General features: G+C 33.0%; 2 protein-coding genes and 1 pseudogene across 2 annotated transcripts; all 3 read left to right on the top strand.

Moving 5' to 3' along the window:
* Nucleotides 1–2005: 2005 nt before the first annotated feature.
* LOC114375748 lies at nucleotides 2006–3562 on the top strand (annotated as a pseudogene).
* Nucleotides 3563–5904: 2342 nt separating this feature from the next.
* LOC114377291 lies at nucleotides 5905–9987 on the top strand. The gene is made up of 8 exons (XM_028335737.1): nucleotides 5905–6587; nucleotides 7006–7397; nucleotides 7714–7822; nucleotides 8467–8522; nucleotides 8753–8914; nucleotides 9103–9186; nucleotides 9434–9547; nucleotides 9634–9987. The coding sequence occupies exons 2-8, from the start codon at nucleotides 7041–7043 to the stop codon at nucleotides 9754–9756; spliced, it is 1005 nt and encodes a 334-aa protein (XP_028191538.1). The 5' UTR covers nucleotides 5905–6587; nucleotides 7006–7040; the 3' UTR covers nucleotides 9757–9987.
* Nucleotides 9988–19056: 9069 nt separating this feature from the next.
* LOC114375717 (probable metal-nicotianamine transporter YSL7) lies at nucleotides 19057–24216 on the top strand. The gene is made up of 6 exons (XM_028333567.1): nucleotides 19057–19569; nucleotides 20500–20660; nucleotides 21329–21426; nucleotides 21530–21664; nucleotides 22266–22455; nucleotides 22995–24216. Exons 1-6 carry the CDS (start codon nucleotides 19206–19208, stop codon nucleotides 24093–24095), a joined length of 2049 nt encoding a protein of 682 aa, XP_028189368.1. The 5' UTR covers nucleotides 19057–19205; the 3' UTR covers nucleotides 24096–24216.
* Nucleotides 24217–24277: the final 61 nt, after the last annotated feature.

Below are 24277 nucleotides of genomic sequence, written 5' to 3'. Positions count from 1 at the left end.
TCCAGCTGATGATAATCACCACCACCATCACCAACTCCTGCCATAATAAATAGAGAAAAAAAATCTTTTGTGGTAATTTAAAAAAAAGGTTCCAGGACCTCACCACACTCTACTCACGTGTTTCTCTCTTTGATGGTAGTTCACTTATGTTTAATGCTCTCAATATAAACTTTTGTGTTATGTTTTTACAATTGTCTTTTACCACTCACTTCCTCTTAAGTTCCTGGATGAATCAAATTAGACACACAAGGTATATAACAGGAAAGACAGTTTAATTATCACAGACTGAGTAACATATTTGATTTGGATAACAGATTAGACTTGATTTGGATAAAAGATCATATTTAATTTGGATAATAAATTATATTTAATTTGGATAACAAATGAATTTGATTTGATTTGGATAACATATTAGACTTGATTTGGATTTAGATTTGATTTGGATAAAAAAAATGATTTGGATAAAAAAATTAGATTTGATTTAATTTGGACAATAGATCTAATTTGGATAACAAATAGAATAAACAAAGAAGAAACAAAGAAGCTACTTAATCACAGAAAAGAAGAGAACAAAATTAACGAAGTGACAAGTAAACTTCAAATGATCATAACTTTTGCTACGGTTGTCCGTTTGAGACCCATTATATATCAAAACGCTCATAATTCAGAGAAGAATCTAGATAAGGTGATTTGGTGCACGATTTTATTGCCAAAAAATTCCTCTAACTGCCTCATTTCATGTTCAAAGATTAAACACTCACTTTCTTTCTTTTTTTTTTCAAAATTTCGGCAACTTTTTTTTTGACACAAAGTGTGAAAGACACAAGAAACAAGAACAAGAACTTGACAAGAACAACAAGAACGCAAATAACAAAACAAGAACGCAACAAGACACAAACAAGAACGAAACAAGATGTAAACAAGAACGCAAATAACAAAACAAGGACAAATTACAAAGAAAAAGATTTGGATAGGATAGAACCTGTATCAAGAGCCGAAGCTCTGATACCAGATGATGTGAACCTGACTAGAAGCGAATCGCTTGATACAGGCTACAGAGTTTTGGATGATGTCACTTCCAGTGAAGGAAGATAAGTCAGGATAGACGCCACAAGGAATTACCTTGATAAGTCTGAGATTGGTTCAACAAAGAACCCATAGAGAATCTCTCACCAAATTTTATCAAATTCCATAAGTTTCTTTATTGAAAACGAAAACTAATACATATAGTGTATTTGAACAAAACGATAAAAATAGACATGGGCCTTCAAAACAGTTTGGGCCAAAATTACAACAAAAATAATTAGAAATAAAAAAATAGAACATATTTGGCATGAGCCTTCAAATTAATTTGGGCCTTCAGCAAAAATTAATATTATTGGTAGTGCCTATGCCTCTAGGCCTTCAGCAAAAATTAATATTCTTGGTAGTGCCTATGCCTCTAGGCCTTCGTCCTTCTCCACTTAGGCCTTCATCCTTCTCCACTTGGGCCTTCGTCCTTCTCTACTTGGGCCTTCATCTTTCTCCACTTGGGTCTTTCGTCCTTCTCCACTTGGGCCTTCGTTTTTCTCCACTTGGACCTTCATCCTTCTCGACTTAGGCCTTGCTAAGTATGCCTGCTACCATTTGTTGGAGGACATCCACTGATTGTTTGGTCCTACTCTTAGTTATAAGTCTTTGTAATTGGGTAATTTTAAGATTCTCATCATTCCCTCCTTCTTGAATGACGTTGAAATCATCATGTTCAAATTTACAATAATTAGATATTTATTGAATAAACATTTAAAACTATTTATGTATCAACACTTAAATGAATATGCACAGAATAGATATATTTTAAAAAAACTCCAAATAAAGAATTAAAATTAAGGAAGAACCAAAGTTATCAAGTTCAAATAGGAAGAAATATAAAAATACTTACATTTGCCTGTTTTGGAAAGGATAGTAGTATTATAGAGTTCTTAATATATGTGCAATTACGTTGGACATTAATACATATGGAGAGTAGGTGGCAGTAAGTGTCAAATTGAAGAAAGTGGAAGGTGTACAAGCCAAGGAGTCGGTTCCTTGGGTTGGAATTCAAGAACCTGGTTCTCAATCATATTTATATTTATATTCACTTCATTCCTTTCTTATTCCATTCATTTTCCCATTTTTCACCTCATGAAATTAAGAACACACAATATCTAAAATCTGATAATCTAGCTGTTGTTGGCATACTTGGTAATCAATAATCAAAGGAAAATGGGAGTGCTTTCCAATAAGATTGAAATGGAACAATTGAAACCCGGTGATCACATTTACTCTTGGAGGCAAGCTTACATCTTTGCCCATCACGGTCATCTCTTTTCTCCTTGTCCTGTATATAAAAAATTCAAGTGTGCTTGTCTTAATTCTTAATTTTTTAAGTCTCATTTTAAAGACAATGGCAGTAATATGTAGCATTTTTGCATCATCATGTTCAAATTTGCAACTTTGTGGGTGATTTATGCCGTGCATCATTCAGAAAATCTATACTAAATAGATTTGTATTAGCACATAAGGGAAATCAGAATAAGAAATATATCATTTACAGCAATTCTAGAATCAAAAGCATTTTGTCTAGATTAAATGCATTGTAATCTATGTGTTTCTGACCCTCCAATTTTGAATTGGGCTGAGATCCTATTTTGTCATATTATAAACCATGTATGTTACAGAAATCTTAATCTCTTGGTGTAAGATAGCAGGAACATATGTTGGTGAGGGAATGGTGATCACTTCAGCAGAGGAGAGGGCAAAGAATCTGGAACAGGAACAATCTTGGATCGTCTTCTTATAAGTTCATCACCACTTCATGCCAATTTTGACATTCCATGCCCAAGATGTGGTGATCAAAACTAGAACTGATGGTGTCATCTGTTCCTGCTGAGACTGTTTTCTTTCTGGTGGTGATCTGTACTTATTAGAATATGGTGCCACTGCATCTTCTGATCCAACTGAGGATTTTCTTCACCGCTCTTTGTTTCTTCTTGAGAATGAATTTGGTGGCTGCCATGTGTTCATGAATAACTGTGAGGACTTTGCTATTTACTGCAAGACAAGTTTGCTTCTAGTCACTAACATCTGCGTAGGGCAGAGTGGACTAGCAGCATCTTGCTTGGCTGCTGCTAGTGCTGTAGTTTCTTTGCCACTGAGATTTATGACAGCCAGCTTCGGAGGTTTTGCATTGGTTGGATGTGGCATGTATTGTGTTAGCAGATATGTTTCTGATATTGGAGTACGTAGTGATGTAGCTAAAGTTCCTGTGGAGAAGATATCTGAGATGGCCAAGGAAGATTGACTAGAGTCTAGATAGAAGGTTATAACCAAACTATAGTGTATGATGTTAAGTTTGATTTATGTTCTGAAAAATGCCTTTGTTGAAAATATCTAGTGGTTAAGTTTCCCTCTAACATCTTTTTGCATAAGGTTGATATTTGCTTTTGCTTGTTCAGCAAGAGTTAACTTATTTATCTACTCTTGCCAGGATAATTTGTTAATTGGATATTTGGAAAATATTTCATAATGCATGTTTGAATTTTGCGAATGGCCTATATGACTCGCGAATTCTCTTTAAATTACTATAACAAACTTTTTGACAAAAGATATTATTTTGTGACATAAACTCATAATTTCATAATCAACTAAACTGTTTTTCTTGTTTTTTTTTATCTCATCTATATTCGATGTGTCATAGTTGTGTTTTGTAAAATATAGTAGATTTGTTTGCATTTTACAATCTCCCAAACAGATCGAAATAAGAGCCATTTAAGTAAAGTAGAGAAATTTAATACCTTAAATAACAGTTTGCTTTTATAATGAAAGAAAAGCATCAAAACCTTCTCACTTCCGGATTGAAATCACCTTGCTCGTGTCAGTTTTTAATTTGAGAAGGGAGCGGGCAGAGAAAGGGACAGAAAATGTGGTCAGTTTATTTGGTTTCCTAGTAACCAAGTGGTGTTGCTTTGTCAGCTTAGATAATAGAAATCTCTTTAAACTAAGAAATTTAACTTGCTTCGTTAACTTGGATAAACAACCAGTGGAAAATTCTTTTTTTTTTTAAAGGAAATGGAAAATTCTGGTAACAGAATTTCAAATATTAATAATGTGTTAGATGATCAGTTTTTATAATGAAAAAACTTACCGAAGTTGTTAATATAGATTGGAGAGAAATGGCTAAAATAAAATTACGCCAGATTTAAGAATTGATCTATTTTTAACTTACGCCAAGTAGATATTGTTGTGATACAAACGAATAAGAACCAAAGAGTTTTAACTAGTATTCACCAAAAAAAAAAAAAAAAAGTTTTAACCTGCTGCTATAAAGATACCAATTGTCATTACAAAAACTCAAGAATCCAGATTTGCACCACCCAATTGAAGACTGTAAAGCAACATAAAATAAACGAAATATGATCTCCAAATATTTAGTTTGATAACCTGCTATAAATCTAAAGTAATCTTTCACATTCTACTCGGGAAGGAATGAGAAAAAAGTGAAACTCATAGCTCCATGCAACAAATGCCATCCCCAAAAGATTTTTGCTTTTAGCTGAAAAGGTTCTGATTACAGTTTTCAACATCTTAAAACACAGATATGTCACCTAGTCTAAGATAAGGATAAAGGAACATAGTAAAACCACATTTGAGATCGTGGATGACCATCCAAGTCGCAGCACTTCCATCCCAGGCTAGGGGAAAGGAGATATCAAATGAAAAACAAAGGAGATGCAGAGGCACAAGACAAAAACAAATGCTGTAAACCTTTTATACTTGATTTTGCTATAACTAATTGGAACGAAACATTGTACATATTTTATAGTTTCACATGTTTTGCCTATAAAGTTACACATTTAGATACAAGTACAAAAGGAAATCCTCAAATCATTGCATGGTGTGCTAAGAATACCCCTATGGACAAAGACATCCAACCTGACCAAGCACCCAACTCTTCTAAAAAGGCCAAAATTCTGGTCCACCGGGCTTCTTTACGAACATTTGATTGTAGTCAGGCCTTGATGTCTGCAATTGATGTAAACAGTTACTGTTAGAACTTAGAACTCACTGCCAAAAGCAAAATGAGATCAATGGGGCAGGTAGTAGGGGGTAATGGAGTTTAGATGGAAAAAGATGTCCTGTTGCCAAGCATTTAAGAATCCATTCAGAAGCTAGATTAGTTAAGCGCTTATTCAATAAACTCTCATCAAATGAGAACCTTACATCATAAATTTGACCATAAAACTTGTTGAAATAAGCTAGAAAGATAAATTTTGCGAATAAAACTTGTTTAAACAAGCTAAACACAATTTTACAAGCTCAAATCAATTCTGCAAAATCTCTTCCGAATGGACTGAAACATCAGACACTGAAATCCGACACAATAGCAGGGCATATTAACATTTCATACCGAATCTAGTTTTATAGTTTATATCACATCCAACAAATACAAAGTATAACACATTACATTACATAATACATAGTGTATTCTTAACATCTTATGACTAGAAGGTGTACCCAATGTATCTGAATCAAGGAGGCAACACCAATATGCAGAAGTAATTATCTAATGGTTAAAAACTTAAAATTTACTTAAATAATTCATTCACGACAAAAAATATAATTATAACTATAAATATAATCATTTACAATGAATTCAAGAACAGGGTCCTTATAGTTAACAACATATTGATCACAACCAAGCATTAAAATTGAATTTGAATCTCGACGAGTGCGGATTAAGAAATTGAGATCCCCGGGCATGGGATCAAAATTTGAGCCTAATTTCAATTACACAACCAAAAACGTAAAATCACAGACACGACACCCACATAGAAAATTTGAGGAAATGGGACAAATGGGTAGTGAGAAACACAAAGAGAAGAGTGTTATAATCGGAACTTACGATGTCTTTGAAGAGAAGATAAGCGATGAAGAAGAAAAGAAAGAAAAGGATCTCAAACTCGGCGTGTCTAACGAAGGCGAAAACCGCCACAACCGCCCGAGTCAATAATGACTCGTTCCGAGTCTCGCCTCGCCTCGCCATCGCTGTTTTCTCTCTCTCTCTCTCACTTCCAAAAACTACAACAATCTCTCTCTCTCTCTCTTCTTCGTCAAAGAAAAGAAGGAATAGAAATGACACAGTGTTTATCTGGAAACTGATCCGGGTCGGGTATGAATACTTCCTGGGCCGGCCCAAAACGTTCGGCCCAAAACGACATTAGCGTTTGAGGTTTTGTTCATCATCAATACTGATACCATGCTTCTCTTCACCGCCATTCACCGTCCATGTGTGTGTAACCTTTGATTATAAAATTTGTAAATAAGTTTATATTCATTCAAGGTTTTGTTTTTCATCAATCATCATAGCGAAAGAAAAGTCTTGTAATTTTCTTTTGGGCTATCATTATAATCGATCTTTCGCTCTCCGGTCAAATTCAGATATATTTCCACGATCCTTTAAGTCGGCGACTTAATCAAATTTAAAATTCTTTCTTTTTTCTCTCTCCAATAACGTATTCTGAAAGTATATCCAAACCTTCTTTCGCAGACTTAGCGTGATCCATCAGGTAAAGTCTTGTAATAATATTGTAAAGTGATGAAATGTATATACATTGGTTAATAAATTCCATATGAATTATTACATTTCAATTCTTCTTGATGTTGTCACTAGTTATATTCTACATATAAGATGAGTTGATGTGCTTATTATTATAACTGCCTCCACTATTATTGCGTTGATTTTTGTTTGAGATGATCTGCAAGTTTTGCAATTAATGGTTGGAATGGAAGGGGTTAGATGAGATCCTCAATCCAATTCGACACACTTTGATCTCAACCAAATCTTAGACACCCCTTATCAATATATATAAATATATATATGCTTTAGAAAAAGGAGATCCTTTTCTCATTATTAGAATGAATGTCTGATGCAATCACATGTAGAATTAGAAAGTTCTTCCACTAAACACATTTAGTTGAATGCAGGATTTAATTTGATTTGCATTGTATTGGAAAGACAAATGGCGATGTTGAGAAGATATGTTACAGCTAGTGCTATTGCATTATTTGCACTTTTGCTGTTGTTGGTTACTTGCAACCTTAACATGGCTTTGGCCTCTTCTGGAGGCGTGATGGGAGGGAATTTCTTCGATTCGGATTCGGAGTCTTCCTCCTCAGAATCATACACTAGGGATTCAGAATCATACAGAATGGAGCATCATCCTCATCGTTATTATGATGCCCCTTCTCCTGACACCGATGCTGCAAAGGGAAGTCACAGTGGACTCGTGCTTTTTCTGATTTTTGCATCGGGTATGTTTTTGGTTGCATTCTATAAAGGCAGCAATGGAAATTCAGTTACTGTGATCAAGCTTCAGGTTGGTAACATTTGTTGCTGTGATCCCTCTTTAACTACTACCAATGACTAATGAGTTTTGTGCTGAGTTTGTATAAATATTTGTTGTCTCACATTTATGATAGCTTGAATAGATGGGATTTAGATTTAGGATTATGCTTGTTTTTGTGCTCTGTTTGTGTAATTACTTATTAGTTTGTTAATTTTGGCATGCACTATAAACATGATATATCCCTGTGAAGTGCAAGAGGCAAGAGTACATGCATTGTGAAAGTCATGGGTCTCAGTGGCTTTGTTTGGACTTTTTGTTAATCATATTTTGCTGTTTCTTGTGTAAGGTTGCAATGTTGGGTGGTGGGATGGGGAGCCCAATACTAAGGGATCTAACTAGGATTGCAGAAACTGCAGATACATCCTCTCGAGATGGTTTGACCTATCTATTGGCAGGTAGTTTTTGGAATTGCTTTTTATATTTTTCTAGTCATGATGTTGGTCTAGTGAGATACTATTTTTTATATGGTTTTGTTGAACCTATGTGACAGTAGGTATTTTTGTGTTTTTTTGGTCAATTGTTGTGGATTTGATGGTGGTAGTTTACATTTTCCTTGAGTCTCTTCCTCCTTAGCCATGGTTACTAGTTTTAGCTAATCAACTTAATGAGCTCTAGGGAATAATGCTTCTTGCACATCCCTAAGAAACAAATTACCTCAGTTCAAACTCACTAGGTTTGGCCTACTGGTGTGGGATTTGGCTAATATGTATGATGTTTTAGCTTCGAATCTAATTGTTTCCATTGTACACAAAAAAAAATCACCTCGAGATATGGGTATTCATGAAACAAGGTGGAAACCACTGTGATTAATGGTGTGAAACAGGTACAAGGATGGGGGAGGGGTGAGTAACTGCTCTTTGTGTACCCGGAAATTTCTTGTCGGTACTTCTGCAAACATTGGTCTTAATTACAATCTAGTGTGAAAGTTATTTAGTCTCTATTATGTTTTTATTTTTGTTCTATGATTTAGCTAACATTGAACTTTCATTATTTGTATGAGGCTTTGTATTTGATGTACTTGATATTTGACATGTGACAGACACAATACAGAGTTTGGTTCGACATCTTCGTTACTGTATTGCTGGATATACATTTGTAAGTCCATCCTTCTTCTAAGACCAAATTGCAAATAGCAGTTGTTGGTTATAAGTTAATGTATATGTATCTAAGTTTTATAGTTGTTGGGTTATTAGTAATAGTGTATATATATATATATATATATATATATATATATATATATATATATATATATATATCAAATTTTATATGGGTAGCAGGAAATTGTAGCTGTTAAGAGATTATCTTTAATGAGCATTCTTTGGCAGATGAATCTAAAGCGGAGTAAAGAGGATGGGGAGAAATACTATAACCAACTATCAAATGAAGAAAGGGACAAATTTGATGAAGAGACATTAGTTAATTTGAACAACACAGAAAAGAGAAGTAAAAAAACCCAGAGTGATGTGTTTAGCAATGAATATTCAATGGTAAGGTCTGATTATTAAAAAGCTACTCTAAAATGTGCTTCAATTTCTTGGAATCCAGCATGCAAAATGGTTTTTGTGATGTGCCTTGCAAAAAAAGTGTTCTCTACTTCAATTTCAGCTGTTAGGCAAATCATAATTTTGCATCTAATACAGCAATAGAGTTTTAACCAACTAATAGCCTATTGCAGTTTGATCAAAAGGGGATTAAAGAGGGAACAAAAAAAATTGAAGAAGAGAAACTTCTCAACGAGTTTGGTGACGAGTACATAGTGGTATGGTATGCTCTCTCTATGCATATATTATTCCTAATTAAAACTTTGTTTGTGTACCAGCATAAACTTTCATTTCACTGCTAATTCAAGCATTATAAAATTTCAAGTGCTTCAGTGCCACAATATTTTCTTCCTTCTTTGCTCCATTTTGTATCATTTAACAATAGTTTCTTGTCAAAGTTGAACAATCTAAAAGGGAAAAGTTTTGCATCGTTTGTTCTTACACTTGAGATGTACTTTATACCAGATAACAATCTTGGTAGCTGCTAAAGGAGCACATAAGCTTCCTAACATCAATGGAACGGAAGATTTGAAGGAGGCCTTACAAAAGCTTAGAACCGTTCTCTCAAGCAAATTATTAGTAAGAGATCAGACATCAAGTTAATCCATTTTTATATTTGAATTAGTGTCATTAATTTCTTCATCACTAGCTCAAATTTCTTACAGGCTGGCAAGGTGTTATGGACCCCACAAAATGAGGATGACACTCTTTCAAAACGAAGACTACTTGAAGACTACCCTCAGTTAGCAAAAGGCATGGCAAACTTTCTAGTTAAGAAACGTGAATGATAGAAATGGGCAATGCTTGGTCACGTTTTGTGTTAAATTATTTCCCCAATAAGTTACATTTATTTCTCAGGTTTTAAAATTAAAAAATTTCTATAAAATTAGTTCAGTTTCAATATGTTCATAGGTGTTTTATATGTTAATGTAATTTTTTGTTACATTTAATTGTAGACTAATTTAAATGTAATGTAAAATATTTTTAAATTTATTATCCAATAATTGATTATTTTGTAAGATAAGTTTGTTGATTTTTATAATAATTATTTTAAAAATTATATAATAAATTTTTTATTTATTGACTGTCATTATTTTTCTCCTTACACTCACCATGCATAAAAAAGTGTAACAAATGTACTGGCGGTGTTATCTTTTTCTTCATACTATCATTTAATCATATATAACATTTTTTTCTTCATACTATCATTTAATCATATATAACATTTGTTGATTTTTATACTAATTGTCGGAAAAATTATATCCAAAATGGCTTTTAATTTGTTGTACTAATGTCTATCAAGCACTTCAAAGATCCAAAGGATCGTTGAACACTTACTCAACAATCCAAATCCTAAAAATTCTTCAACCAAGACATTTTGGTTCAAACTTAAACAAAAATAAAGGAAAAAAAATTTCAGTACCATTTAAACCTGTAGGTTATACCTATTGGGAAGGATTATGTTGATGCTTGGACAAAGGTTTTTTTGGCACCAAAACACTCGCTTCAAGCACTCGTGGTTAATATATTTCAAAACCAACACAATCTATAATTTCCCAACTGGTTCTTACAATGGTGGGATTTCTTTGACCCTATTCCGTAGATTTTCCCAGAGTAGGTTCAACAAGGATTTGCTCAATTTAAAAAATAATTTAATTATCAGGAATCACGAATTCTGGCAGACTTAAAATATTTCTCCAGTTTTGCTTTGTCATGGATTTTTTCATGGCAATATCGTTACAGTAAGACTGAGAAAACTAATCAATATTCATCACTACAAAGGCATGCATTTGTAAAATGGTGGGCACAATTTGATACATCCAAAGCTGATCCAGAACAAGCGAAGCTTTGGTTCCAATTGCATCCAAAATTTCTCAAGGCAGGCAACCTAGAAACTTTTGTATTCCTGAACTAGAAGTCTCATCTTGCTGCATTTTTAGCAGGCTCAAAATCAAAAGAAAGTTTGACTAAAAATCTTAAAGAAGTTCTACAAATGTTGCAACAAAAAGAAGAAGGCTCTTCCGCAAAGAAGGAGGAAACAAGTTCAACTGAAGAGGAAGAAGACCCTTTCTACCAAAATGAAGATGATTGCTTTGGTATTTGTTTAGATAATGATTAAAATTTCAATTGTCGTTCAATATTCGGTCACATAATCGGTTGTAATTTTATTATTGTAATAGTTCCAATCAAAGAAACTTGTATTGTAGCAAACAGTGCTTTTATTGGCTATAAAAGGAGACCTCAGGCGTAATGTGGGGGACCGGACCCTTTTAGGCTAGTCAAGTAGAAGTGTTAGAGAGAGAAGCTCTGCGGAGAAAAAATCTTTGTAAGCTTTTCTTTTGAATTCAATAAACTGAAAGTTTTTCTTTACATCTCTTCTCCCTCCTGACCGATCTTGTGCGGCTCTGCCGCCGCTTCGGTTTCTTCTCTTCTCTTCCCTCACAAATTCTGTTCGGCTCTGTCATCGTTTCTGTTTCTTTTATGCTTCCTGCATTTTAATTTCATTTATAGTTTTCTTCTCTTCTCCCCTCACAGATTCTGTTCGGCTCTGCTGTCGTTTCTGTTTCTTTTATGCTTCCTGCATTTTAATTTCATTTATAGTTTTCTTCTCTTCTCCCCTCACAGATTCTGTTCGGCTCTGCCATCATTTCTGTTTCTTTTATGCTTCTTGCATTTTAAATTTTATTAGTTTTATTGATAACTGTTTAACGCTGCATGCATTTTTGTATCATTCTTACTTCCTATTCGTCCGTTTGATCCCGTACGTCTAATCTCTGGTATCAGTAACTGTTGTACAATAACTGATTTCGTGGATCTGAACTTATGTGCAATAACTGTTTTTATGAATGTACAATACTCTTAATCTTTGTAACTGGTTTTGTCTAGAATTTGGTCGGGGAATTTGCTGGCAAATTCTATTGATCTATCTATCGAGATGATTGTGCCTTGATATATCTTATGACCAAGGAATCTAATCCGAGTTTGAGAAAGATTAATTTTTGATTTGGAGACTGCCAATCCATTTTGTTTGATGATATGGATGAAAGTTTGAAGATGCTTGAAATGTTGGTCAATATTTTGAGAAAAGCTTAAAACATCATCTATATAGACAATGAAAAATTTTGAATAAGGATTGAAAATATCGTTCATGATTTTTTGAAATTCTGAAGGGGCGTTCTTTAGATCAAATGACATTATGTTCCACTCATATTGCCCGAAAAGTACTGTGAAGGTAGTTTTGTACCTATCTGATTCTTAGATTTGGATTTGCCAAAATCCAGATTTCATATCGAATTTGGAAAATATTTTTGCAGAATTTAATCTATTGAGTAAATCTTTTTTGTTTGGAATAGGATACCTAATCCACTGTGAGGCTTGATTCAGAGTTTTATAGTTTATGACTGGGCGAGGTGTTCCCCACTCAAGTTCAGCTTGTTTGTTGACATAAAAAGCAGCACAAGACCATGGGCTTTTGCTTTTCTTGATTAAGCCTTTGTCAAGTAGATCCTTGATCTCCTTTTTACAATACTGAAGGAGTTCTTCATTCATCTGAATCGGTCTGGCCTTTGTGGGAATTTGTTTTTCCCTGAAGTCTTTCTCATAAGGGAGATCAACAATATACTTCTTTCTATTCCAGAATGCATGTGGCAAATCGAAACAGCCCGTTGATTCAATATGACTTAATAAAGATTGAATTTTTTCTTTTATTTGTGGTTTTTCCAGTTGTATTTGAATGTTATTAAATGATACCTCTTCTTTTAAGAAGTTAATTTGGTTAATCTTATTATATTTTTAGAGATTGGTTTAGTAGAAAAATTAAATATAATCTTTCTTCCTAAATGATTTGTAGTTATTCCTTCTTTAGATATCTAGATGGGAAACAGGGCTCTAATGAATGGAGTTCCTAGGATTACTTCGTTCTTAAGGTTTTTTACCAGAAGAAAATTTGTATTAATCCTAAGACCTTGGTTTTCAATGATTGCATTAGATAATTTGTAATTGATCTTTAATTTGGATCCACTCGCTGTACTTAATTTCTCTGAAGTTTTCTCAAAGAATTTTCTAAAATGCAATTTGAATCAGCCCCTGTATCAAATAGGGCCATCGTGTCTAAGACGAAATCATTAATAATGATTCTGATGTTTATGTAGAACTTTTGAATTTTAATCTTGTTGATTAATCCCATAAACATTTCTTCTTTTAAGTTTTCAGTTTCATTTTCTGTATCCTTTTCAATGCTCTCGGAATCACTATTTTCTTCGAGATGAGAAAGGATAATCTGATGGATTTTTTGTTGTTGATGAAGTTCTTTGACTTCTCTTTTTAAGTTATTAATCTATGTTTGGAGATCCTGAATTGTGGTTGGCTTAGCTGAAGTATTTTCTAGTCTTTTGAATATGTTACTTACATTGAATTTATTATTGGTAATAAAATCCTTTTGTCTAGGTTTTGTTTCTAAGGTTTTCTTTAATTTTTCCAGAAAAACTTTCTTTTCCCGAGGATCGGGTATAGAGTTGATTGCCTCAAACAAGAGATCTTGTTCTCTTGTTAGAGTATTGATTTGGCTTTCTTCGTCGTCCGTAGACGATGGTTGGTCATCTTGTTGTATTATGTTAAGGTTTTCCTCAGAGAGTATGGAGGATGAAGTTTCTGTTTCTTCCTCCGAAGTTTTTATGAGCAAATTATTAATCTGCTCCTCAATAGATGGTTCTAGGTTAAGATTTCTTAATTTTTTCTTTAACCGACAATATTTGCTAATGTGGACTTGTTTTCCACAATTGTAACATTTTATTTTGGATTTTAATTGAGGTTTAGGATTTTTCATTTCTTTACTAGTCAAAGGTTTGTGCGAGTATCTCCTTCTTGGAAATCTCTTTTTGTTGATAGCTTTATTATCATGGGTTTCTTTCCTAAAGGTCTATTTTTTCTTCTGTTTTGGACAAGCTGGTAGTCCAAATTACTCGCAGAAAGATCCTAAGTCTCTCTTTGTTTGGGCTTTTTCTTTTGCCAATTGCCTTTGAATTTTTTCATCTTGACAGATTTTTAGGGCTACCTTTTGGACATAAGAAATTAATTGATCGTAACTTAGACTTTCATATGGAATGTCTCCATTAGCTGACTGGCTACAAATTTTATCTCTAACCTTATCTCCTAATGATCTTGGAAGATCGACTAGAAATTTTTCTTTCCAAAAAGGCTATTGACTATCTTCTTTAGTGTAAACTCTAGTTAAGAAGGTATCTCTATACCACCTAAAATCTGCTAAAGTTCTACACTTAAGATTGGATAATAATTTTGCGGACCTATCTTTCCAGAGAGACGGGTCTCCAATAAAATGTTGGGCTATTGTGAATATCAGTGTATTAACAACATCAGGAATTTCCTTATTGTCGTCATTAGTAATGACTTTTCCATTGAGATCCGTCTTAACTGCACTATAAATTTTTTATTTTTCCTCATTAGTTAGATAATTATCCCACCAACCTTTCAACTGCCTGGAAAATCTTGCTACTAGGATATCAATAATGGTTTCTTCCGGACATTCATGGGATGCTTGGTAGACTATGGCTACCATGGTCATATGTTGGAGTGTATTCATGATATTATACTCCGTTTGGGCATCTATATTCCACTCATAGATGTTATTTGCACTAAAACTTTTAAAATTACTTTCACCTATTTCTTCTAGTAGAAGGTCGGGGGCAGTTGGTCTTTGATAATATAATTTGGAGGGTGTTTTCCAGTGTTTGGAATTTATTGGATTTATGTATTTTTCGGATACTTAACCTATCTTAAATGTGTTTTCTAAGTTTTGATTACTATCTTCATTAAGAACATTAATTAATTTGGAGGTACTTCTTGTTACCCTTTTTTATGATGTTCCTTCGGAAGTTTGGGGAGTTTCAGGGATGACTCTAAGTAAACTGTCAAGCTTGTTTAATAATTCACTATTGTTGTCACCTACTCCTTCCACAAGAGACTTGTTCTTTCTAAGTTCCCTAATTTTTTGTTTAGCTTTGTCGCTAATTTTAAAAGGTTTGAACAAAGGTTTTTCTATGGGAATTCCAGATAGAGCTTCCTCAGAAGTTTTATGTTTGATAACTATTTTAGTTTTAATGGATTCTCCTAAAACTTGTAAATATTTATTTGTGTAATTTGCATGTTCCATTAGGCTCTTGATGTGTTTGGAGGTTACTTCCTCATTGACATCTTTTGTCTTAAACGGACTGGCCATGACAGGTTTGTCATTGTTGTCTTTGACCTTTGGTAGTTGATATTGGGTTATGGGAGGTAATTCCGATTGGATTAACTCATCATCCTTAATTTGCCAATTTTTAATCACATTTTTTGTTGGATCACCTATGATGTCTTGCTTCCACGAGTAATCTATATCCTTTTTTATGGTATAAGCATGGAACCAATCAAAGAAAAGGACATTAATTTGGACTCTTTCGACAAATTCATAGAACTTGTTTTGGATTTGTTTTCTGTTTGAACCTTTAAAATGTTGAAAAAATCATCTCCTTTGAGGTTCATTTTCAAGAGAATAAAAGTCTTTCCTAAGGGTTTTCTTATCAATGCTAAAGTTGTCAGATAACATCATAAGGTTCATGCATAGAGGAATATGTTGGAGATTGGATCGACTTTTGGTCGTCCTCTTGTTCTTGGTTGTATGTTGTTCTAGGTATACTAGAAGTTGTATCTAAACCTTGGAGATTTATAGTAGGGAACTGGTTATGTGACTCAGATCTAGTTAAATCTACTGGAATTGAACGGGTTCTTACCGAGAAAGACCTTCTTGCTGAATCATATTCAGACCTAAAAGCTTCTATCCTAAATGAAAAAGAATTTCTCCTATTGAAGGTTATTTCTACCTTGTCGGAGTTGTCTTGTCTAATTTGTTCTATGGTTGGAGCAGGTCGGGGGATAGACGGTGTGGCCTTATCCATGACCCATTTTTTGGGAAGAGTTATCTCATCCCATTTTATGGTTCTTGGGAGAGAAACATTGGCCTTTGTCATATCAGTGATAAACAAAGTTGTCTCTCCTCTTTGAGGTTTTAATAGGACTCTCGACGCACAAGTATTCATGACTTTGTACTGGATCCTATAGATTAAAGTTGCGGGGATTGATCCTTCTTTCATGTCAAGGCCATGAAAGTGGATGTTTAGGAACAGAGAGTCAAGAATGTTTCTGTCCATCAGACTCACTGTTTTGTTTGGATAACAATTGAAGTATACTGGACCTTGTCCTAGGCTTGTTTCTATGGTTCCTATTAAGGAGTCTTCAAATTTGTTATGCCTAATGTCTCTAAGGCACATTAAAACCATTGCATCTATCCCCATATCAATTAAGGGCTTGATGGCTACTTGTACACAACCTATGTGGAGATATTTGTATTTACGGTTGTGTTCATAAATTGAATTTATGGAAAGTAAATGAAATTCTTTCCCTATATCTTGTCCTAGAGAAATATTATTTTCAACTGTTTTGATTATGTAATCAAAATTATGTTTGTCTTTAATTGTCTCAGGAACATACAGAGTATCTTGAGGGATTTCTAGAATGTTCCAGTCATTCATGTTTTGGTTTATATCTTCGAATCGGACTTCCTCATCAAAGAGATTGTGTTTTGGGGCGACCTCGTGGGTCTGATTTTCTTATTCATTGAGTAAATTGATATTTCTTTGGGAATTATTTGAGGATGATGATGAAAATGAGTTAGATCTGAATGAAATACGAGAGATAGAACGTAAAAGACGAGACATATTTAAATTCATCCTCTAGTATCTTTGCCTTCATGTGGTTCCATAGAAATGTTTCTATAAGGTAATATGTTACTAAATTTTCTGGACCTGAAAAAAAAAATTAACTCTTTTTTTTTAAAAAAAAGAAACAATATCGTTTGAACACTAATCCTATAGCAATCAGTATATTACGTCTTAATATTTTATTTGAACGGTACATCTTAGCCTTACTGTCCTTCACCACACGGGACTTACTGCTACAATGTTATTCAACTAAAATATCAGACTCTTGTGCTTCCAAGAATACTATTCAACTAAAATTTATTTTAAAAATTATAAAAATAATTATATATATATATATAATTATTTTTATAATTTTTAAAATAATTTTTTTTATTTTAATAGGTATATAAATAATATTATAATTACCATACTAATTAAATAACAAAGTTACAAATTATACATTGAAATAAAAATATGATTTAATTTTTAATTTTTTTTACAGTATTGATTCTTTATTAAATTTTACAAAAATCTTTTTGAATTAAAAATAACTAATAACATGTGATTTATTATATTATATAAAAAATAATTTTTTTTAAAAATGTGAGATGATTTTTTGGTGAGCTTTCCTGAACTTGATAAATGTGGATGGAGATGAGATTGGGTTTCATTCTTTTCCCCACCTTTAAACAAATAAACCCGACTCTCAGTCTTTTGCAAGGATGGAATGGAGACTCAAACTCACCATGACCCATCCTATTCTTATGCCTACCTATGACATTTGTTTTCAAAAGAAAGCTTAGAGCATTATTTGATGTTATTTTTTTATTGAATATGAGTTCTTCCATTAAATAAATCATTTTTTCACATGTAGTGAATGTAATGGAGCCTTATATCCACTATGTCAATCTTATGAGTTTTAGTTAATACAATTTGTTCATTATATAATGAATTAAAAAAAATCATTTTTAGGTTCTAAGGCAATTATTCATTTCTTAAAATGGTTATTTATTAAACTTAGGCAACTATAATCAATTATAATCCGCTTCAAAACCTATTTGTTGCTAAGAATCTTATATAAACCTATTTTTAGGTACTAAAAACATATTTATAAAAATATATTTGACAGCTTCAAATAAAGAAATTATAATATATCAAAATTAACGTTTTATTCATTCAATAGACTAAATTCAGCTACTAGTAATAATTTCTATTCGTACTACTACTGAAACAAGAGTAGTATGGAGAAAATTAGAAAAATAATCTCAATATTAAAAAACCATGGTGATCGTTACGGAAACCACTATTGTATTGTACACATGTGTTGAGTATTTGTCCCATTGGGCTGGCTCTGGTCATTGCCTCTGTATGGGACCCGAACAAGACTTTGGACCTTTCATCAATATCACGACTCACATGCATGACCATATGGCACCCGAAAATAGTTGCTACTTGCTAGAGACTAAGGTTCTTACCACCTTTGCTTCGTTGGTTGCGTATACTTTTTATTTCTATCTTCTCTAGCGTGTTGAAGTAGAGAAATTGTACTCTAACCTTATTTTATACAGAATATATTCAGATATATACAGAAATTATACGTATTTGGATATAATTGTATTAAAACATTTTTTTTAATAAGTTTGGAAGCAAGCAAGACCAACAAGGCAACACCTTTATTTGATTAGTTTTCGACCATATTTAAATATTTCTTTTATTTTTTTTCCAAACAGTTAAAACAATATTGACACTTTAATTAAAATAACATATCTTATGAGAGAAAATATAATTAGAAGATTAAATCTGGATGGTATTTCTATACATGAAGAATTCATATTTAATATAAAAAATCTCACATGATTTTTTGAAAAATTTATATAATTTTTTAAATGATCATATGACATTAAATTTTGATTATCTATGTTTGATTATACATTCAGATTTAATAATTTTACTCTCATGTAAAATACATTAATTTCTCTCATATGATATATCCTGCTTTAATTTAATTAATTACCTAAATTAAAATGCATGCCAAGAGGTAAAGGCGGGAAGAAGGATATATTATTGGTCACCATCGACTTAGTTAATGTAACATAATCCTTCACATACATTGGACCATATGATAATTAATTTAAGTGAAAAAACTTAAGAAATGGCCACTCAATGAAACTAGAAAACATAATTCCGTACTATTCCTTACTCAGTTACTCGACATTGGTATGGGAGCAAGTGTAGGAAGAAACGTGTCCCACGTTGTTTTGAAAGAAATTAAATTGCCCCTTGGAATGTGAATGAGCATGGTAGTTACTTAGTAAAAGTCAAGGGGTAAAATCTGTAATAGCGGAAACAGAGGCATTATGTGCGTGTGTCTGTATAAGTATATAAGAAAGAAAAAGTTAATTAATATTAGAATTAATTCGAAGGAAACAAAAGGTGGTGAAGGAGAGATAGTTAGTTAGTTAGTTAGTTGAGAGAATTAATCATCAATGGGTACTTCAGAAAGGATCGACTTGGAGCACGGCGGCGAGGAGGTGGCGGAAGCGGCGGCGTCGGTGGAGAAGGCGTTTGAGGGGAAGGAGGTGCCGCCATGGGAGAGGCAGGTGACGGTGAGGTCGATGGTGGTGAGTTTGGTGTTGGGGGTGATGTTTACGTTCATCGTCATGAAGCTTAACCTAACGACGGGAATTATTCCGTCGCTAAACATATCGGCGGGGCTGCTAGGGTTTTTCTTCGTGAAGGCGTGGACGAAGCTGCTCGCCAAATCGGGGATGCTTATGCAACCGTATACTCGTCAGGAGAATACTGTTATTCAAACTTGCGTTGTTGCCTCTAGTGGCATTGCTTTCAGCGGTAATCTCTCTCTCTCTCTCTCTCTTCTTTTCACATCATCATCGAAATTAAATCTATCTTTGAAGGCTTTGCATCATGCAAATGGTTTGATTAATTTTATTTTGTTTGAATTTTAAACTGATGAATGATAAAGTGAATAGATTGCTCGTTTGTACACACTTTGTTTTCTTTGAATGAAATTCAAGCTGTGATCAGTACTCTCTAGTTAGGAAATCTTGAAAATGGGACCAATTAATAAATGAAAAATGGAACTCACATTCATATTCATGAAACCAACCTAGATTTCAAGAGAGATTGTATCGGAGCTTCTAAAATTGGAAAAACTTAGTACAAGTATTTTTGGCGTTGTGTTTTAATTAAAAATAGATTTATTTGACTAATTAATGCGAAACCTTGATGTTGGCCAGTATTTTGACGTGCGTGTTAAAATTTATTTATTTAAATTTGAATAAAGTTCACGTTTGGTTTATTATAGTAAGTTTTCTTTATGAAAACATTGGATGAAATTAACTATGATGGACTAGTCTTACTCATGTATATGAGGACTATTGTCTAATAAAACATGACCTGCTTTTACTCTAGTGCTCTTTCAATATTAATTTTGAAATGGCAATCACAAATGTGACCTCTCTTCATTGAGATGAATGGAATTTTTTATACTTTAATTCTGAATTGGAGAAATATTTTATGTATACATCATTATATTTATTGTCCATGTGAACATATCCAACATTTTAAAGTTTTATATATATGATGAAATTAGGGGTTTAGGTTTTCTTGCTAAATAACCAACCGAAGTAATGGTGTCAATAAAACGATATGTTTTGTAATTAACTTTAATATGGTCAATCCTCTAACAACTAATTATAATTCTAACGGAATGTATCTTCTTTGTTGTTAATGCTTGTTTGATTGGATTTGCTTGAGCAGGAGGTTTTGGTAGCTACTTGTTTGGAATGAGTTCAGATATTGCTAAACAATCTCCAGAAGCTACTGCACAGGATATTAAGGACCCAGGTTTAGGATGGATGATAGCATTTGCATTTGTTGTTAGCTTTCTTGGCCTCTTTTCATTGGTTCCACTACGAAAGGTACATTAATTAATCTAATGTCCTCAAATGAACAACGTATTCACGAAATATGCTCAAAGTAGTTAGCTTTGTCATCATTAATTAATTGTAGGGTTAATTGCATATTTTATTCTTAACTTTTTAATTTTTGGTAAATTTTATCACCAATAAATTAATTTTACGTATTTTATCTCATTTTTTAAAGAACTTGTAAATTTTAGCCTTATCATTTATCCATTAATAAACACAAAAGTTAAAAGGTAAAATTTAGAAATAAAATAAAATAAATAGGATAAAATTCAAAAAAAATAATAAAGTTGGATTCAAAATTTGTCAAAAAAAAATAAAAAGTTGAAGATAAAAAATACAATTATATTAAAAGTAAATTGATAGAGAATAAAATTTATAAATTTCTTAAAAGTTGAATATAAAATGTGTAAAATTAATTTGTTAAGGGTAAAATTTGTCAAAAATTAAAAAATTAAAATAAAAAAATGTAATTAAGCCTTAATTATAACCCGCACCACTACAATATAGGGTAAGGTGCAAACTTTGGTTAATTTGAATATGATTTGAATGTCTAATTGTAAATTTGCTAGCATGAAATATATAACTTTTTATGCATGAATCTTCTTGTTGCTTAATGCATGTTGAATTGAGTATTTTTTTTCTTTAACGTTTGTTGTTAGATTATGATCGTAGACTTCAAATTGACATATCCCAGTGGTACTGCAACGGCCCATCTTATCAATAGTTTCCATACAACAGAGGGTGCCAAACTAGCTAAGTGAGGATTTAGGCCTTTAATATTGCAAAAGCTTTGTTATTCTTTATTATAAATACATCAACAAGATGCTCTTAATTTCCTTTTAACTCTTTTGCTTTTATAGGAAGCAAGTAAATTTGCTGGGAAAGTTCTTCTCTTTTAGCTTCTTTTGGGGCTTCTTCCAATGGTTTTACACTGCTAGTGATGGTTGTGGCTTTAGCAACTTCCCTACATTTGGTCTGGAAGCCTATAAAAACAAGTATGTGACTCACCCATATCTTATTAATGAAAATAAAATAGAAAAAAAAAATTCTTAGTTGAATAAAAAATCTCTGTTATAGTGACTTGAACTCTTAAGATGTCACCTAAGCTCTAATGCATTGATTCTTTCGGTTATCTCAACTCTTTTGATATTCTCTTTAGTTGTCACTTACTCATTTTGCTTAAGTGTCACTTCTAGGTTCAATTTCTTATTTCTCAGTATTTTCCTTTTATATACATTATTGTGATTATATATGTGCGGATTACCAAATTATTTAAAAGATTCACTTGAATAAAAACATTTTATTATATATTTTAAATTTTTCTAAGAAATTAGGTACATGTACAACGTGCGAGTTTATATATAGTTATGTACAAAAATTGGCAGAAACCTATAATTTCTCAAATATATGCTGAGTGGATTATCCAATGATTTTATTTTAACCACCATATCCTTAGAAGGAGAAACAGAGGATTATGACATTTACTTCTTATTTTAATAATACACCAATCAAAAGTATTAAAAAATATTTATTGATTATATAGTTTTATATATGTATTTTGGTTACCTGTGTATCATTTATTTATCTACATAACAGGTTCTTCTTCGACTTTTCGACTACATATGTCGGGGTTGGGATGATATGCCCATATATAATCAATGTATCCCTTTTGGTTGGTGGAATTATCTCATGGGCTATCATGTGGCCTCTCATTGATAATAAAAAAGGAGACTGGTACTCTGCAAAGCTAGAGCAGAGCAGTTTGCATGGCCTTCAAGGTTACAAAGTAAGTTGTCTTCCCAGATTTAAACATAATTATTTCCAAACATGCTTATAGTTTGAATTAACAATGTTGTTGGAGTATAAATATTAAATGATGAAGTCTTACGTTTGATAAAAATAAAAAAGTTGAACAACATATAAATAAAGAAAAAACCCATAAACTAGAGTATTAAGATTTTAGATTTAAGTGTAGTGTCAATTTCACTTGTATGGTTGCTCATAACCTATTGGTGTAAATCTCTCTAATGTTTAACTCTTAGTATCCACAATAAATCTGAAATTCATTTTGTTGAAGTTATGATTGATTATATCATATGGATTGAGAAGGTAACGAGACATTTGAAACACCCTAAAAAAATAATTTACCTAAAAAAATATCAATAATTTGGACATAATTGATAGATTTAGTATCAATATATGACACTGTACGCAACATGTGACACAATATTAATGTACTGTCGCATTGTTCTTTGAATGATATTGTAGCTAACTGAAGAATATATCCTAGTTGATCAGTTTTATTGATGTATTCTTTAATAACAGGTTTTCATAGCAATAGCAATGATTCTTGGTGACGGTCTATACAACTTCATCAAGGTTCTTGGCCGAACCCTTCTTGGTTTGTATAACCAATTCTACAGAAAAAGCTTGGGCACATCATCATCATCCAGTGATCCAAATTCACCTCCATTACTTTCATACGATGATGAACGCAGAATTGACATGTTCCTCAAGGACCAAATCCCCGTATGGTTTGCTGTCATTGGCTACGTTGTGATTGCAGTAGCCTCAATTGTGATTGTCCCCCACATTTTCCCACAGCTCAAGTGGTACTACATTGTTGTGATCTACATCATTGCACCAGCATTAGCATTTTGCAATGCATATGGGTGTGGACTCACAGATTGGTCCCTTGCATCAACCTATGGAAAATTGGCCATCTTCACTATTGGTGCATGGGCTGGTGCATCTCAGGGTGGTGTCATTGCTGGTTTGGCTGCATGTGGAGTCATGATGAACATTGTGTCCACAGCATCTGATCTAACGCAAGATTTCAAGACAGGTTACATGACATTAGCTTCACCAAGGTCCATGTTTTTGAGCCAAGTTTTAGGAACTGCCATGGGCTGTGTTATATCTCCTTGTGTTTTTTGGCTTTTTTACAAGGCTTTTGGCAACCTAGGGATTCCTGGCTCAGCATATCCTGCACCTTATGCTCTTGTTTATCGCAACATGGCGATACTTGGAGTAGATGGCTTCTCAGCTTTGCCACAATATTGTCTCACCCTTTGTTGTGTGTTCTTTGTGGCAGCAATAGGTATCAATCTTATTAGAGATTTGGTTGGAGAAAAATGGGCCAAGTTTATTCCTGTTCCTATGGCTATGGCAATACCCTTTTATATTGGAAGTTACTTTGCTATTGATATGTGTGTTGGTAGTTTGATCTTGTTTATTTGGCAGAGGCTTGATAAGGTTAATGCTGACACATTTGGATCAGCTGTGGCTTCTGGTTTGATTTGTGGGGATGGAATTTGGACACTTCCTAGCTCATTTTTGGCTCTAGCAGGAGTGAAACCACCTATCTGCATGAAATTTTTGTCCAGAGGGGTAAATACAAAGGTGGATGGATTCTTAGAATCTTGAGGCCACCACATTGATTTTATAAATTCCTTCTTTTTTTTTTAATTCAAATGTACAATTTGTTTAAACATATACATTAATTTCGGTAACTTTTTACTAAATACTTTTACTTCATTCACCCCTCCATGAGTTTAGATTTCATTTAGAGTTATAAAACATACAAAATAGATAATTTCACAAAAACA

The sequence above is a fragment of the Glycine soja genome, chromosome 11, assembly GCF_004193775.1.
Source record: "Glycine soja cultivar W05 chromosome 11, ASM419377v2, whole genome shotgun sequence".
Lineage (NCBI taxonomy): Eukaryota > Viridiplantae > Streptophyta > Magnoliopsida > Fabales > Fabaceae > Glycine > Glycine soja.
This window is presented reverse-complemented; position numbering and strand designations above follow the sequence as displayed.